Source organism: Typopeltis vanoorti, chromosome 12 (assembly GCF_054136105.1).
Source record: "Typopeltis vanoorti isolate ZY-2024b chromosome 12, IOZ_Tvanoo_1.0, whole genome shotgun sequence".
NCBI classification, from domain to species: domain Eukaryota; kingdom Metazoa; phylum Arthropoda; class Arachnida; order Uropygi; family Thelyphonidae; genus Typopeltis; species Typopeltis vanoorti.
The window spans coordinates 9,185,825-9,203,908 of NC_143560.1; the positions used below are offsets into that span (position 1 = coordinate 9,185,825).

An 18,084-nucleotide genomic window follows, 5' to 3' on the forward strand; every position below is an offset into this window, starting at 1 on the left:
GAACCTTGCACTTAATGGTTATGAACCCAAGACAATCAGAGAAATTCTTAACACACCTCCTGCAATTCCCTTACTTAAAAATTTCAAGAATGCAATCACACTGACTAACATCAAGAATGTCACAAATAAAGTAGCTGCATTGCTCCAGAGTAGAATGTAAAAGTTGTTTTTTTATCTTTACAAAAAATTCAAGATTCTTACATTCACCAAAGCTTTATATTACCCCATGAAAAAATCAGGTGTTTATGCCTAGTTTGAAATGATAAGAGCAATGAGATTCATTGCTTTCGTGGCATTTGTTACATAGGCCAGTCAGGAAGGTTGAGAGAGAGAGAGAGAGATCTGCATGTCTGAATACATAAAAGACGTCAAAAAAAAAAAAAAAGAAGAGAGAATAAATCAGGCCTGGCATTCCACACACCTACTACAGGACATCAAGTACTTTGGCAACAAACAAAAATGTCACATGTTGATCGTAACTGATTTACAAGAAAGTTTAAAGAAGCCTTGCAAATGCTTAGTATAGCTACACAATGCAATAAAAATCAAGGCTTTTTACATCAAGTGTGGTCTGCCTTCATCAAAAATTTAACTGAAATATTTCTCAATATTGAGAAAACAGGAAATAAAATTGAGTCCTCTGTCTCACTCAAAGGATGTGCTACAGAGCTACTTCTCTCACTTCAGTTAACTTGGTAGTATGTAACTAACATTGGTGAAGTGAAGGATGAAGTGAGCAGAAGATTAGGGATGGCTTTGGAAGTGTTCAAAAAGTTATATAGTTTGAGAAGATAGCAGAATATCAGTAAAAATTCTACAATATTCTGGTTCTCTGTTTTGTGTATGAGACAAACACTGCATTAGAATGATAATCATTCTTGATGCTTTTGATCAACAGTGTTTAAGGAGTAATTTATGAGTAACATAGTTTGACTCTGTGAATGATGAGATATATTGGAAGAGCGATCAGCCATCTCTTAGCACTATCCTATATAAGTATAGGCTATGACAGTTATCAGAATGGGAGATATTCAGTTGGTCAATAAGAGGTAAGCTCGGCATGATATGGAATGACAATAATAAACAAGACCTAAACAAAACTGGCATTGAGTAGCATGAAGCAGCAGTGTATGTTCAGGACAAACATGGAGAGTAGGAATTCAATCTAGATAGACTTTCGTAACTTTTGGTTGCTTGAGGAATTTTTACACTACCAATGCTCTCTTTCTTCACACATTTTATACACGCTTACACAACACAGTATATCTTACACACCTTAATACTCTCATTCTTGCCATTCAAGTCCAGTTTATCATATTTTTACACAGAACAAAGTCCACAAAATTTGACTTGCAAACTGCAACTTTTTGATATTTGCTTATAACACACAGGCACCATTTTCAAAATTCCATTAACTAGCCAATACAATATCAAAAAATGATATTTTCTGAGTACAGTATGAAATAAATTCACCTAATTCAATCTGAAACATATAAATCTAGTACTACTGAAATTCATCCTACCTTTTCAGGTGTTACATAAAGAAGCTTAATAGCAGGTTCTCTTAACATTAGTTGGCGATATATAGAACTACATGCAGTAGCACCTACATCTCCTGATAAATGATTACAGGGAATCTAAATTAAAATAGTGTAATCAGCACAAAAAGTATATATAATAAACTTTCATTTTTCATATAATTATCATTTAAAGTAGTGTCCAAAACCTAAGGACAAACACCATTTCTAAAGATTACAACTGCAAATTCAGACAAATCAGCTTGTGGCAATTTGTATAACTGACAATTTCAAGTAGAAAGTGAGTACACATTCAAATTTTTGAATCACATGCAAAAGGATCAAATGGGATCAACGTTCTCTTATTGCAAAATGTTGCAATAAGAGAACTGTGTTTAAAGGAAGCTCTTTTCATGAAGGAATAAAGTTGCAAAATTGGATGTCTTGTAATGTCTCAAAGACATCATCTAGATGATTTCATGCAGGGAAGAATTATTAGAACACTTGAAGGCGGCCACAGAATTATTGATATTCCCAGAGAGTTTAGAATCTCACATGGCATTGTATCCAGGCTCTAGGCAGCATTTCAAACCAATGGAATGTGTTCCAGACGTTTGCTAAGAGGTTGCCCTCGCTCTACCACAGAGCACGAAGACACTTTTGGTTATAATAGCAAAATGTAATTGACTCACCATTGTAGGTCAGCTTGCAAGTCAGCTCCATTCAAGCACAGGTATGCAGATACCAAACAACAAAACTGTGGCAAGATGTCTGCGACAAGTAGGCCTATATGCCCAAAGGTAGTCTGCATTCCTTTATCCACAGCTCATTATAGAGCACATTTTCAGGGTGTTGTATTCATAAAAATTGGACAGGACATGAATAGGGCTAATGTACTCTTTAAAGATTACAGTCATTTTATCTTTCCTCCCATTCTAAACGACACTTGATCTGGCATGAAAGTGGTACTGCTTACCATTGCAAGAATGTTTTTGAAAGGGATAGACATGGATGTGCTAGGGGTCATGGTGTGAGGAGCCATTATGCTTAATGGATGCACCAAACTACAAGTGCTGAAAAAAAGGAACTATGACTGGTGAATGATATTGCATTGAAGTTCCTCAATGTCATGTATGATTGTTCCGTGGTGATGTAGGCAAAGAATTCATTTTAAAGGATGACAATGCCACACCACATCGTACATGAGCAGTGGAGATACTTCTGAAGACCGAGGATATTAATTGATTTGAGTGGCCAGCATGCTCTCAAATCTCAACCCCAAAGAACATGTTTGGGACAATAGGGAGATGTACTGCTGCTCAAAATTCCCCTTCCAGAAAACAAACAAGGTCTTATCTTTGCTCTGAAGGAGGAGTGGACCAGTTTACCTCCAGAACTGTTGAATCACTTGGTGCTAAGCATCGCACAACGTTACGAGAGCTGCATCGCAGTTCAAGGCAGACATATTCCATACTGAAATGTCTCACCACAGTTCTCTGTAAACACTGCACATTAATTCCTTAACTATGTCCTTAGGAAATTTGAGTTTGGGCAAAAACATATTGCAATTTATAACACATTTTTTGTGTAATATAATTTATTGTTGTTATTATTATTATTATGTGATGCCTCCAGGGAGTCGAAAGACTCATTGCAGGAAGGCACTCCACTTCACTAAATACATCTCACCCTCTCCACTACTACTTAATTCTCCTACTACAACAATCGATACCTTCTATCACACATCATCACCAACAGCAGCATTTTTTTTCTGTAAATTGTGTGTGTTCTGAAGGCCGATTTGTCAGTATGAGGGATGAAAAACCCAGGAGAAAAAACCCTGCTACCTCTGTGAAATTGGCTAACGCTGACAATAAATTTATGTCTACATTTAGCTGTAGTCATAAAAAAATTTTCATATACAGGTAAAATGTAATTCGTCCTTAGCTTTTGGAAACAGTGTATTATAAGGTATATAATCTTCTGATTACAGAATACAAGCTCAAATAACTTGAAACCATAGCAAAATAGCTAAGTGAAGTGTTCTGGATAAAAAAGATCTGCTATTAACAAACCTAAAATCAAACTAAAGATTAAGAAAAACAAATTTGTTTCAATATTGGAATACCACGAGTTGGCAAAATAACAACAAATTATAAAAAAAGGAGGAAAACTCGTGTTATATCATTTATATTTGTAAAATCTTCGTCTAAATTTCATAGGCATCTTCAGTACAGAATTAGCAAACATTCTACAAATAAATAGTTTCAATGTGAGTTATCCTCCATTTTTATAGTCTGTTGTTATTAAGGGGAGAAAAAGTTTCTGATAGTGCTCTCATACTCTTAAACCTAGCTGTGGTGAGAATGTGAAACAGTGCATGGAATAATACCTGAAAGGGAGACTGAGGCTATTATGAAGGAACAGAAAGAGAGAGGGAAGTCTAAGTCTCTCTTCAGGAACGTATGGGACTGTGGATGTTAAGCACATGCAGTACGCAAGCCAATATCAGAAATTTTGGATGGGTAAATATATGTATGTTCAGATGCTTCCATATAGCTAAATTAATGAAAACAGATTTTTTGCATTAAATTAGTTTCTTCATTTCTCAACCCATTTGTCAATATGACTGAACAGTTTAGCCTTGATTAATTTCCATATGCATCAGTTAATAACCACTTTTACAGAATAATTATGTTCTGTAAAACAGATTTCAAATGAAGACAGCAAATAATTGAGTTGGAAATAATTTTGAGCATAATTCCAAAACAAAATAACTGACTATTCCCACCAGTCAGTCAGTTCAGATTTAACTATGAGATTTGCTATTTAGACTTAGAAAATTAAGATGCATTTATTGCACACGTAGTATATCCAATAAATGAGTTAAGTTCAGTTCAACTGAGCAATTTAACTACAATTTAACCCACCCACACACACACACACACACACAGAGAGAGAGTGGACAATCTAGCATATTTTACCCCTGTTTCACCTGCATACAGGTTTGATATAGTATTTTATCTTAGGCATACATAATGAATCACTGTAGCTCCATCAGATATATTGGTAGCAATTTCTTATCCATTCCAGTCACCAGATTTTAATGAGAATGAAATCTAGCAACTGAGACAATCCATAAGTTGAGCTGCTATAACACTTCTAATAACCATTCCTGAAAATGTGTCCTGTGACATTTCACACCTTGTGGGAAGTATTATCACATACCAAGTAATAATAAACAGAATGAATTGATGTATTTGGCAATGAAAATGTTCAGTCTGGCAGCTGACAGATGACTTTCAACAACTGGTGGAATACCTCCGTTCTAGAGGTTTGAAGTAACTACTGCTGATGCTACCATCATGTTGGTACCTAGAGCAAGGATTCTGGTTTTTTGCCCACTCCCCTCCACTTGGAGTGTAGGTGACATCATTCAAGTGTATGCTAATTATGCTGAAGAACACCTAGACCCTCTCACATTTAGGGAAACAGAAATAACATGTTTTGAAGGCTGGCACTAACTGGTAAGTGCTACATCGGTAAAGAATCTGCATTTCTTCTTCTTCTTTGTGAAATGCATGTTCATGACTCCATCTCTCATTTCAACTTTCATCTCACTTATAATTAAATACAGTTTTATTACTGCAAATCACAAAAGTGATCTGCAGTGATTCCAAAAAAAAAAGACTCCAATTAAACAAAATTCAATAAAAAAATTAATAAATCAGAAAAATAAAAAATAAAATCTAACCAGAAACATCAATATGAATTAAATATGCCAAGAAATTATATTCTTGGTTTAATCCTTTGTCCAAATGTAAGTAAGCGATGTTTGAACATGAAGTATCTTCACAACTAGGCTAGTTGTACAGAGAAGCTTACGACTTCACATCAATTGCCTTAGTATCCCATAAATGCAAAACATGCATCCTTTCAGAAATGTATAATGCTATACATTACAGGAAAGGCCATTCCATGAAGAAAGGACTACCACCCAGAAGAGTAGACCTTACTCAAGCATGAGACAGGTTTCGACCTTTATTGAGATCGCAGCAGTGGAAGCCAGACTCAGAAAAGATACCAAGATTGAAGTAATACAGAAGTCATATATTTCCCATATACAAATAGTATCACACCTTATTTTGGATAAGGGATTAAACCAAGAATATAATTTCTTGGCATCTTTAATTTACAGTATAACCAAGTGAAAAAACTTTCAACATCTATCTGTAATCCAGTGTATTTTAATAATATGGTGCAATGCCTTTTGACTACTTGTATATGGGAAATGTATGACTTCTACATTACTTCAACCTTAGTACCTCTTCTGGGTCTGGCTCCCACTAATGAGACCTCAAATAAGGCCATTCTGCAAAGAAAGGACTATCACCCAAATCTGCATGGATGGTAAAGCCATATCCAGCACTCGAGACATCCTTAACTCCTTTTAAAACTACTATAAAAATCTGTTTGAAGATAACAGTACTGTGGGAAATTATAATTATTGAAACACCTGTTCGTATCCAAAATGGGCTTTACAGACTCATCACAGCAACTGAATTTACCACAGCCTATAAAGAATGGCAAACAAGAAAATCCCCAGGAATTGGTCTATGGATAGAACCTTACTGCAAGGCATGGAATTTTATTCTTCCCATTCCAGTTATACTGTTAAATCTTTTTTCTCATCAGGACACCACATACCAGGTGAATTTGTAGTAAGCCATAACGTCCTTATTCCGAAACCTAATAGAGATCATACCTTAATCAGCAGCTGGAGACCTATTTCTCTATCTAATACTGAATTCAAGATATTTTTCTGCAATATCAATAACAGGCTCAAAGTGGGAATGAGATACATAAGGAGTTCCAGGCTGTGCAGTAGAATTTAATCAGTGTCTGCTATGTGATCTACTCTGCTTAATTAATACAAAAAAGCAGCCAATGGAAGCATTATCAGTAGACCTTACTCAAGCATTTGATAATATCCAGCATCCCTTTCTGTTGCACATCTTCCAGCAAATTTGTGTGGGTAAAAAGCTGCTATTTCTCATTAAAGGAGCCTATGCCAATTCAACTACCCACCTCCTAGTTCATGTGTTCCTATCAGACCCAGTCATCATCATGCGCATCAAGAATTTAGGATGAGAAGGCCTATTCCAGCCTTAGAAGTCTTTGAATGTGTTCCATCCATTTATGTTTATATTTTTTAATTTTTTCTATTACTGGTTCTTGGTTTAATTCTTTCACAATATCTTCGTTTCTTTTGTGATCAAATAGGGTATACTTTGCAGTTTTTCTCATAAACTTCATTTCTGCTGTGGTTAATATTTGTTTGTCTTTTTGTTTTATTGTCCAGATTTCGCTTCCATACATTAAGACTGGTAGGGCTAATGTATTGTATACTTTCAGTCTGGTTTGTTTTTGAACTAGGTTTGGTTTAAATATAGAGTTAATTACACCTGTTATTTTTAAATATTTTGCAATTTTTACGTTTATATCTTTTTCATATGTGATCATACATCCTAGTTAGTTAAATAAATTCACCTGTTCTAAGATCTTGTTATCTATTACTATTTTAGTTCTTGCTGGATCTTGTCTTTTAAAGGCCATAGTTTTTGATTTTTCTGTTGATATTATCATACCATAATCTTTGGATATCTCATTTAGACCTAAAATAGCTTTCTGTAAGTTATCTTCAGAATTTGTAATTATTATTTGGTCATCGGCAAAGAGGAGAGTGCTCAAGTTTACTGTAGGAGAAAGTTTAATTCCTTGATGTAAATTTTTATTCCATTTTATTATTATTTCATTTAAGTAGGTATTAAAAAGAGTTGCTGAGAGGGGACATCCCTGTCGGACCCCTTGGTTTATCTCTCTCGTATATATGATAGCTCGTGATTTAATCTTATCTGTATTTGATTATTTTCATATATACTTGTGATAGCTTTTAGGATATTATTTGGTATTTGTCTTTCTTTTAATATGTTAAATAATATGTTTCTTTTAACTTTGTCAAATGCTTTTTCAAAGTCAATAAATGCAATATATGTTTCTAAATTGTATTCTCTTCTTTTCTCTATTATTAATTTTAGGCAAAAGGCCAGGTCTATACATGATCGTCCTTTTCTAAATCCATTCTGTACTTCTAAAATAAAGTTTTCGGAATTTTAATTAGTTTGCTATTTAAGATTCTGCTATATATTTTGTAACAGGAATTTAGTATACTGATACCTCTATAGTTATTAGGGTCATCTCTATTACCTTTTTTAAATATAGGAATCACAGTTGCTTTTTTCCATTCTATTTGGGGGATACCAGTTGAATAAATTTTATTTAAAAATAATAAGAGTCTTTCTTTGAATCTTGTTCCTGCATATTTATATAGTTCTTATCTTTTCCAGGTGATTTTTCGTTTCATGTTTCTTTCAGGCTGATTTCTAATTCTTCTTTAGTTATTTCCTTTTCTTTTTCATTAAATGTTTGCCAGTTATCATTTTTAAAATATTTATCTGTCCACAATTCTGTGTAGTAATTTAGAAATTCTTCTAATTTCAATTCGGAATTCGATTTTATGTTTTCTTTGGTATCTGCATTTAAGTGTTTCAAAATCTTATATACATTGGGTCTTATTTTATATAAATCATGTTCTAAATTAGAAACAAATTTGTTCCATGATTCTCTATGTCTTTTTCTGACTTCTCTTTTAGCTATGGCTCTTATTCTTTTATATTCTATTTCATCTTTTAATCTTTTACTGCTTAACCATTTGTGATAGGCTTCTTTTTTCTTTGATTGTATCATCCCAGATTTTCAGTTTTTTTCTTTTATTGAATTTTTTGGTCTTTCCTAAGCTTTCATTTGCTGCTGCATTTAATATCATTTTTATATTAAGCCATTCTATTTCTATTTCTTCATTTTGTTTTATTTTATCTAGATATTGGTTAATTCTTTGTTCATATAGCCATTGTACATTTGTGTCATTCAGTAGTCTAGTTTTATAAACAAATGTTTCAAATTTTCTTTCTGTTCTTGTTACTTGTAGCCATTTAGGTGGTAATCTTAATTTTACTTTAACAAGGAAGTGGTCACTGCTCATTTCATATCCTCTGTGAACTCTAACATCTAGTGAAAATTTTGATGTCTTTTCATTTAATATAAAATAATCTAATATTGATTTCCATCCATAAGGAGTTCCAGGCTGTGCAGTAGAATTTAATCAGTTTCTGCTATGTGATCTACTTTACTTAATTAATACAAAAAAGCAGCCAATGGAAGCATTATCAGCAGACCTTACTCAAGCATTTGATAATATCCGGCATCCCTTTCTGTTGCACATTTTCTAGACCCAGTCAAAATTCAAAAAGGAGCCAAGCAAGGTTGCCTTCCTCATCCATTACTCTTTGGATTGGTTCCTGAACCTTTCTTGCAGGAAGTTGACAATACATGTGCTGTGCAAGAAATAACAATTCCTTCAACTATAAAGAAAAATAAGGTATTAGCATATGCCAATGATGTAGTAGGCACTTTGAGGGTTAATGATTCCATATACCTTTTTTGCTATTTTGGAAAAATTCAGCAAGATCAGTGGAATAACTGCTGATGCAAGCAAGACAAAATTAAAAATTTTTGGAAATAGTATCTTGGAGTCATTCCTTTTGAACTAACCTTTATGAACAATCCCTCACTATACTTGGAATTCCCTTCTCCACTAACCCAATATTACCAGTTCAAGAACTTTTGTACCAAAACACCGAAACCTTAAAAGACTGGAAAATTGGGCCACTTTCCTTTTCTTCTAAAGCCATAGTATTCATTTTCCCTGCTCTGTTGTATATAATAAATATTACAAACATTACAGAAGCTGAAGAAAAGCAATTATTTAGTAAGCCTGTGCATTTTTTTTTGGTCCAGCTGATACCAAAAAGTTAAAAAGGAATTTCTTCAACTATCAAAGAAGAATGGAGGAATTGGGCTTCCAGTCTTCATCTTCCCCTGTTTGGAATGTTTATAAAGGTCCAAAGCTGAGATTATTCCAGAATACTACAATATTCTGTGCTTAACTCTAAGATTGCTACAACATTCTGGCAATGATATTCTTTCCATCAATAAAAGCAAAATTTGGTATAAAGAAATCTTTAGCTCTTTTGCCACGAACTTCCACAGCTGGGTACATAACTTACTGAAGTTCCAAGGATATCTTAACAGGAGGGATCTTGCTTGGAGAATTGCATATGGCTGCCTTCCAGTCAATACCATCAAATGCAGATACTTTTAACTTCAGAGATCCAATCTATGACAATTACCAGTCTATGATTGGAAAGAGGAGAAAATGCATTGTAAAGCTGCCCTGTGTATTTGGAACAGATTATGTAATATGTTGGGCATTCCAATACTTACAACAGAATAGGTTCTTTTTTTGCAGTATTCACTGCAAAAAAATCCTAATTCTTTTCCCATTGCTAACAGCAATGGGAAAAGAATTTGGATTTTTTATAATAGATGAATCAAATGACTATTTATGGAAGGTTAGGAAGAAACATGGATTTGAAACCCAGCAGTATGACATAAAAATGCTTTACAATATTGTATTGTGGAAGTTTATTGTTCAGTCAGAAGATATTTAGAAAGAAGCATTCTAGGAGATATCAAACAAAACAATAAACATAAATTACATAATAACCACAGTGATTAACTTTAATGAAATGAAAGTACAGATATTTTGTACTGAAAATAACAGTACATCATCAGTGCATAAAACAAGCAAATCAAAGAAATGGGAACAAGGTACATACAGCATTCAGTGTTCTTGTTGAGAGGCTTATACGCTGGTTAGACATGATAACTAATATTTAAGGAATTGACAGCGTATACTGGAAATATAGATTAAATAAACTTTAATATACACTTTCCGATATTTCGGCGAACGTCACGTTGCCATCTTCTTGGGAACTTACTAAAAAGACACGTGCACACAAGTACTAATAACAGCAAATGAGACTGAAGCTAGGAAGCTAGCGTTTTCCTAAAGTCCTGATGGTGACCCTGGCGGGCTATATTGGTAGTTCTTGGCCTTTGGGCTGAAGTTCTTCTGATAAAAGTTTCCCAAATTTGGGGCAGTTTCATGCATCCAAATTTGTTGAGGTTTGGCATGTTCCTAAGGGCCGAGGCTGATTCCATGAATAGTCTTTCATACTTGAACTTGCTGCGGTGTATTACTGTGGCTTTCTTCCATCTTATTCTGTGGCGAGTATCCAGAGCGTGGTCTGCAAGCCCAGAGTGGCTGTACTGGTGAAATCGGATGTAATCCTTGTGTTCTGAGATTCTGATATTTGCTGTCCTGCCTGTTTGGCCAAAGTAGGACAGTTTACAGCTGCAAGGGACCTGGTATACACCAGGTAGGTCTAGGGGAAGTGGTTGGTCTTTGGTGGAGCGGATAAGGGATGCCAGTTTTCTGTGTGGTTTGTAACAGGTGGTCAAGTCATGTTTTTTTAAGATTTTATTGATTTTTTCCGAGGTGCCTCTGATGTAGGGAATAGTGATGGATTTAGAGTAATCTTTTTTGTGAAGGGGAGGGGGTGGTGGGTTGTGGATAACTGGGGTAAGTATTTTTTGGATTTTTTGAAGGGGGTAGCCGTTGGCTGAGAAAGTGTCACGGATGTGATTTAGTTCAGTGGTTAGGGCTTGATCATTAGAACAGATTATTTTTGCCCTGTTGAATAATGTTTTAATAACTCCATATTGTTGTGAGGGGGGGGGGATTGTTGGTGAATGTATCTGCCTGTATGGGTGGGTTTTCTATAAACTGAGAAAACCAAGGTTCCATCAGGTTGGCGGGTGACTAGTGTGTCTAGGAAGGGGAGGTTATTGTTTTCTTCTTTTTCCAGGGTGAATTTGATTCTAGGGTGTTGGTTGTTCAAGTGTGTTAGGAAGGAGAGGAGTGAATCTGGGCCATGTGGCCAAAGAGCGAAAACATCATCAACGTAGCGAAGCCATATGGTAGGTTTTTGTGGGGCTGAGTTTAAGGCTTTCTCTTCAAACATCTCCATGAAGAAGTTGGCCAAGGGTGGGGAGAGTGGTGAACCCATGGCTGTCCCCTCTATCTGTTTGTAGAATTTTTCCTACCAAACGAAATAGCCTGAGTTCATTGTAAACTGAAATAGGGCTGAGATATCGGGAGGAAATTTAGCTTGGATTAGCTCTAAGGTTTCTTTGAGGGGGACATTCGTGAATAGGGAGGAGACATCAAAACTGACCATTATGTCATTATGTTGGAGTGTAAGGTTTTCTATACTGGCTTTGAAGTGGGCTGAGTTTTTTATGTGTGATGGTGTATTGCCAGTATAGTGTGAGAGCGCTTTGGCTAAATGCTTGGCTAGTTTGTAAGTGGGGGAATCAATGCCATCCACTATGGGACGTAATGGCACATTTTCTTTGTGTATTTTTGGGAGCCCATATATGCGGGGGGGTCTAGAGTTATAGGGTTTTAGTCTGTTGGTCATCTCCACAGGCCAAGAAGTGACCTTCTTAAGGAGCCTATGGAGTTTTCTAATTTGTGAGTTGGTGGGATTGTAATCAATGGGGAGGTAAGTGGAACGATCTAATAATAAAGCCTTGAGCTTACCTGTGTAATCTTTAAGATTGAGTACCACAGTGGCGTTCCCCTTATCCGCTTTGTTGATCACTATTTTTTTGTTTCTCTTCAATTCTTGTAGTGCCTTGTATTCACTAATGGATATGTTGGATTTTGGAGGTTTTGCTTTATTGAGAACACAGGCTACATCCAATCTAATGTCGTTGGCGATGTGGGTTGGAAGTTGGCGAATCCCGTGTTCAATTTGAATCATTAATTCCTCGGCCGGTAATTTCCTAGGAGCAATGGCGAAGTTGTGACCACGTGACAGAGCGTGGAGTGCTTCTGGCTTTAAGGTAGCTGACGATAGGTTAACAACAGTGTTGGTTTGTAGTTTGGACGCCGAGTTCTTTGTTAATTTATCAAACTTGTTGATATGTCGGCTTCGTACTCGTTCAAATTCTTTTTTAGCTGCCGTACACGAGAACCGCTTCATCTCACAGAAAGCTCTCCGTATTTACAACGCGCTAGCCAGGCATTACTTCGGGAACAAATTACCGCTACACGCGGTTCCCTAGCCGACATAAACAGAGCTATATCAACGCTAGAAAATGAGCTTTCACTTACGCTGAATCACGAACTTTGGTCGATCCTACATGACGTCTCGTGTACGGCAGCTAAAAAAGAATTTGAACGAGTACGAAGCCGACATATCAACAAGTTTGATAAATTAACAAAGAACTCGGCGTCCAAACTACAAACCAACACTGTTGTTAACCTATCGTCAGCTACCTTAAAGCCAGAAGCACTCCACGCTCTGTCACGTGGTCACAACTTCGCCATTGTTCCTAGGAAATTACCGGCCGAGGAATTAATGATTCAAATTGAACACGGGATTCGCCAACTTCCAACCCACATCGCCAACGACATTAGATTGGATGTAGCCTGTGTTCTCAATAAAGCAAAACCTCCAAAATCCAACATATCCATTAGTGAATACAAGGCACTACAAGAATTGAAGAGAAACAAAAAAATAGTGATCACCAAAGCGGATAAGGGGAACGCCACTGTGGTACTCAATCTTAAAGATTACACAGGTAAGCTCAAGGCTTTATTATTAGATCGTTCCACTTACCTCCCCATTGATTACAATCCCACCAACTCACAAATTAGAAAACTCCATAGGCTCCTTAAGAAGGTCACTTCTTGGCCTGTGGTGATGACCAACAGACTAAAACCCTATAACTCTAGACCCCCCCCCCCCGCATATATGGGCTCCCAAAAATACACAAAGAAAATGTGCCATTACGTCCCATAGTGGATGGCATTGATTCCCCCACTTACAAACTAGCCAAGCATTTAGCCAAAGCGCTCTCACACTATACTGGCAATACACCATCACACATAAAAAACTCAGCCCACTTCAAAGCCAGTATAGAAAACCTTACACTCCAACATAATGACATAATGGTCAGTTTTGATGTTTCCTCCCTATTCACGAATGTCCCCCTCAAAGAAATCTTAGAGCTAATCCAAGCTAAATTTCCTCCCGATATCTCAGCCCTATTGCAGTTTACAATGAACTCAGGCTATTTCGTTTGGCAGGAAAAATTCTACAAACAGATAGAGGGGACAGCCATGGGTTCACCACTCTCCCCACCCTTGGCCAACTTCTTCATGGAGATGTTTGAAGAGAAAGTCTTAAACTCAGCCCCACAAAAACCTACCATATGGCTTCGCTATGTTGATGATGTTTTCGCTATTTGGCCACATGGCCCGGATTCACTCCTCTCCTTCCTAACACACTTGAACAACCAACACCCTAGAATCAAATTCACCCTGGAAAAAGAAGAAAACAATAACCTCCCCTTCCTAGACACACTAGTCACCCGCCAACCTGATGGAACCTTGGTTTTCTCAGTTTATAGAAAACCCACCCATACAGGCAGATACATTCACCAACAATCCCCCCCCCCTCACAACAATATGGAGTTATTAAAACATTATTCAACAGGGCAAAAATAATCTGTTCTAATGATCAAGCCCTAACCACTGAACTAAATCACATCCGTGACACTTTCTCAGCCAACGGCTACCCCCTCCAAAAAATCCAAAAAATACTTAACCCAGTTATCCACAACCCACCACCCCCTCCCCTTCACAAAAAAGATTACTCTAAATCCATCACTATTCCCTACATCAGAGGCACCTCGGAAAAAATCAATAAAATCTTAAAAAAACATGACTTGACCACCTGTTACAAACCACACAGAAAACTGGCATCCCTTATCCGCTCCACCAAAGACCAACCACTTCCCCTAGACCTACCTGGTGTATACCAGGTCCCTTGCAGCTGTAAACTGTCCTACTTTGGCCAAACAGGCAGGACAGCAAATATCAGAATCTCAGAACACAAGGATTACATCCGATTTCACCAGTACAGCCACTGTGGGCTTGCAGACCACGCTCTGGATACTCGCCATAGAATAAGATGGAAGAAAGCCACAGTAATACACCGCAGCAAGTTCAAGTATGAAAGACTATTCATGGAATCAGCCTCGGCCCTTAGGAACATGCCAAACCTCAACAAATTTTGATGCATGAAACTGCCCCAAATTTGGGAAACTTTTATCAGAACTTCAGCCCAAAGGCCAAGAACTACCAATATAGCCCGCCAGGGGGCACCATCAGGACTTTAGGAAAACGCTAGCTTCCTAGCTTCAGTCTCATTTGCTGTTATTAGTACTTGTGTGCACGTGTCTTTTTAGTAAGTTCCCAAGAAGATGGCAACGTGACGTTCGCCGAAATATCGGAAAGTGTATATTAAAGTTTATTTAATCTATATTTCCAGTATACGCTGTCAATTCCTTAAATATTAGTTATCACAGCATTCAGTGGTTTACCAATTAAAAACTATTGCAGCATGCTAGAAATTAATATTAATAAATAATATTTATTAAAAACTATTTTTGATGGTTATATAAAATAAGAATCTCTCAAACTTTTTGGGGGGGGGGGGGCGGAAGAATCATTCCGATTCAGATTTGGCTGATGTAAAAGGGCTTTGCAACTTTCTTTGAAAAGGCGTTCATAAAAAAGAAAATACGAAATATCTGTATTTTCATTTCATTAAAGTTAGTTACTGTGATTATCATGCAATTTATTGTTTACAGTCATTCTACAGTTAAAGATTAGACTTATTTTCATTCACGGGGAAGAATTCACTAAACAAACAGGCAAGTTAGGAAAATTATCGGTTTTACAAGTAAGCTTCGTGCTCGGATTGCCTTTCTCAAAAAATGTCACAATATGAAAGTTATTCCTACATTTGCTAGATTTGGAGAAACTATTCTGTTGCCTGGAGCTCACACAATTTATATTCACACAAGTTTTTCCTTGATATGGAACCAACTTCGAGTGACTAAAAAAGATTTAGCATCTAATATTCAATCTATTTTAGATCTTGAAAGAAGGAGTTCAGATAACCTGGATGACGAATTACTGGATATGTGTTTCTAAACAAAAAATTGTTGTTATCAAGTCTTTAATTAATAGAGCACAAAGTGTGCTCCTCTCCCTCAAGCTTACAACAAGAACTTCTCACTATCAAAATGTTAATGGAATTTAATGGTTACAACCCTAAACAAATCCAGCAGATAATTGACTCCTATGTTCCAACACCTCAAGATTCTTCAACAGACCGCAGGATTCAAATCCCTCATATTTCTGGCATCTCTGAACCAATTGGTAGAATTTTGAAGAAGTATCATCTCATTCCCACATATGTTCCTATCAACAAAATTTCTCATCTGTTGCCATCTACAAAAGAATAAACTGTCACCTTTATCATTAGCTGGCATTTACCAGATACCTTGTGAATGTAACTTTGGGCAGATAGGCCGTTCTGTGAAAAAAAAAGAATTAAAGAACATCCGTGTTATATTGAATACATGAAACCCCAAAAGTCTAGTCTGGCAATAGTACTGATGCTAAACACAGTATCTAGTGGGATGAAGCTCGTCTTCTCCACAGAAGCAGGTTTAAATATGAACGCCTTTTCAAAGAAAGTTGTGAAGCCCTTTTACATTGGCCAAATCTGAATCGGAACGATTCTCTCTCCCCCCCGACAAAAGTTTGGGAGATTCTTATTTTATGTAACCATCAAAAATAGTTTTAAATATTATTATTTATTAATATTCATTTCTAGCATGCAGCAACAGTTTTTAATTGGTAAACCACCGAATGCTGTATGTACCTTGTATTTCTTTGATTTGCTTGTTTCATGCACTAATGATGTACTGTTATTTTCAGTACGAAATATCTACTTTAATTTCATTAAAGTTAATTACTGTGGTTATCATGTAATTTATTGTTTACAGTCATGCCACAGGTACTTTTAAAAAATAGGAGACATAAAAGTTTTGGCTAGGTGGTATAGACCACCCATATTATGCAATATTCACCAGGGGAGGAGATAAAATTCTGTCTATTTTTACCATGAGAGGTTTTTTTAAATAGTTCCATCCTCTTAGGACAGAACTATTTAAAATACCTCTTAGTTCAATGTGGATTATGGTCAATTGCAGGGATGACTGGAGAGCAATCCCAGGCAGAAAAGGCCAACTCAAGGCATTTAACTTATATAAGGTTACACCTGGGTATCAGTCATCTTTGCACTTTAGTTTCAATTGGTCTTTTCGTTGCTCATCTGCATGAGACTGGCGAAAGAGGAAAACTGATAGCCTTTGGCTATATGATGATATAAAATAGCTGAGGCCATTTTCTCTATCCCACATACTATCTATCTGTCTTTTCTTTCTCCTAATGCTATCAGGCTCTCTCTTGCATCCCTATAATAACATCTAGGCTTATGAGCATCCCTTTACTTTTTCACCTCAATTAGAGCCACTACCCAGAGCTCAAAACCAGTGAAGGTTGCAGCCCTTTCCATAATGCATAAGAAACACTGATGTGAAGTCATTAGCTTTTATATACAGTAGCCCAGTCATGAAATTACTTGTGTAAACATTGTCTGCTTACACTTGGATAAAGGACTAAACCAAGAATATAATTTTTGGCATCTTTAATTCATAGTATAACCAACTGAAAAAACTTTCCACATCTATCTCTAATCCAGAGTATTTTAATAATGTGTGATACCTTTTGACTACTTATATATGGGAAAAATATGACTTCTGCATTACTTCAACCTTGGTATCTTTTCTGGGTCTGTCTCCCACTGTTATGGTTTTGCATGGGTGTGGGAAAATTCACTGAAGTGGTTTCCATAGAGGTGGACAGACAGACCACATAAAACCACAGATGAGCAATAAGTTAAATGATCCTGTGGGTGATCTGAGGGATCATACGAGTTTTTGGAGAGGTATCCCTGCACTCACCTCAATAAAGGTCAAAACCAGTCTGGGTAGTAGCTCTTCCCATAATGCACAGTATTATACACACCTTAAAGGATGTGTGCTTTGCATTATTGGATACTAAGGCAAATGATGTTAAGTCATTAGCCTCTATATACAAGTAGCTCAGTCATGAAGATATTTCACATGCTAACACTGTTTGCTTACACTTGGCATCTTTAATTTATAGTATAAGCAAGTGAAAACGCTTCCAATAAACATAATTATGACTTCCAAAAAAATTTTTCACATCCACTTCACCAACATTCATGGACTTAATTTTCTTTTTTAAAACACACACACATTGACCCTACATGAGAGGCAGTGCAGTCTGGATGGCAACTGGTTAAGGAGAAAGTAAAAATCTGTTAAGTTTCTTGAAAGGGCTGTATTCATTGAGAAAAACAGTATGAGGATGGCTGTTCCTAAAAACACAGATAGATGGAATAAAGGAAATGTAAGTCATTAGTTTGATATATTTGAAGTTGAACTTATATAGCTGCTAAAGTGGAGAAATGAAAATGACCAGTTTAGTAGAGCAATGCCCATCCCTTCAAAGTGACTGGAGGGAGTCTAA

The 18,084-nt window shown here is 36.4% G+C and overlaps 1 protein-coding gene across 2 annotated transcripts in view; it reads right to left on the reverse strand.

The window, feature by feature from the left end:
* The window catches only part of LOC150100573 (recQ-like DNA helicase Blm), a 317,833-nt gene that overhangs the window by 108,551 nt on the left and 191,198 nt on the right, over positions 1 to 18,084 (reverse strand). For both annotated transcript variants that reach the window (XM_090401345.1, XM_090401343.1), the window contains one exon: positions 1,524 to 1,637. In XM_090401345.1, the coding sequence (XP_090257471.1) occupies positions 1,524 to 1,637 (114 nt within the window). The remainder of the gene's footprint in view (positions 1 to 1,523; positions 1,638 to 18,084) is intronic.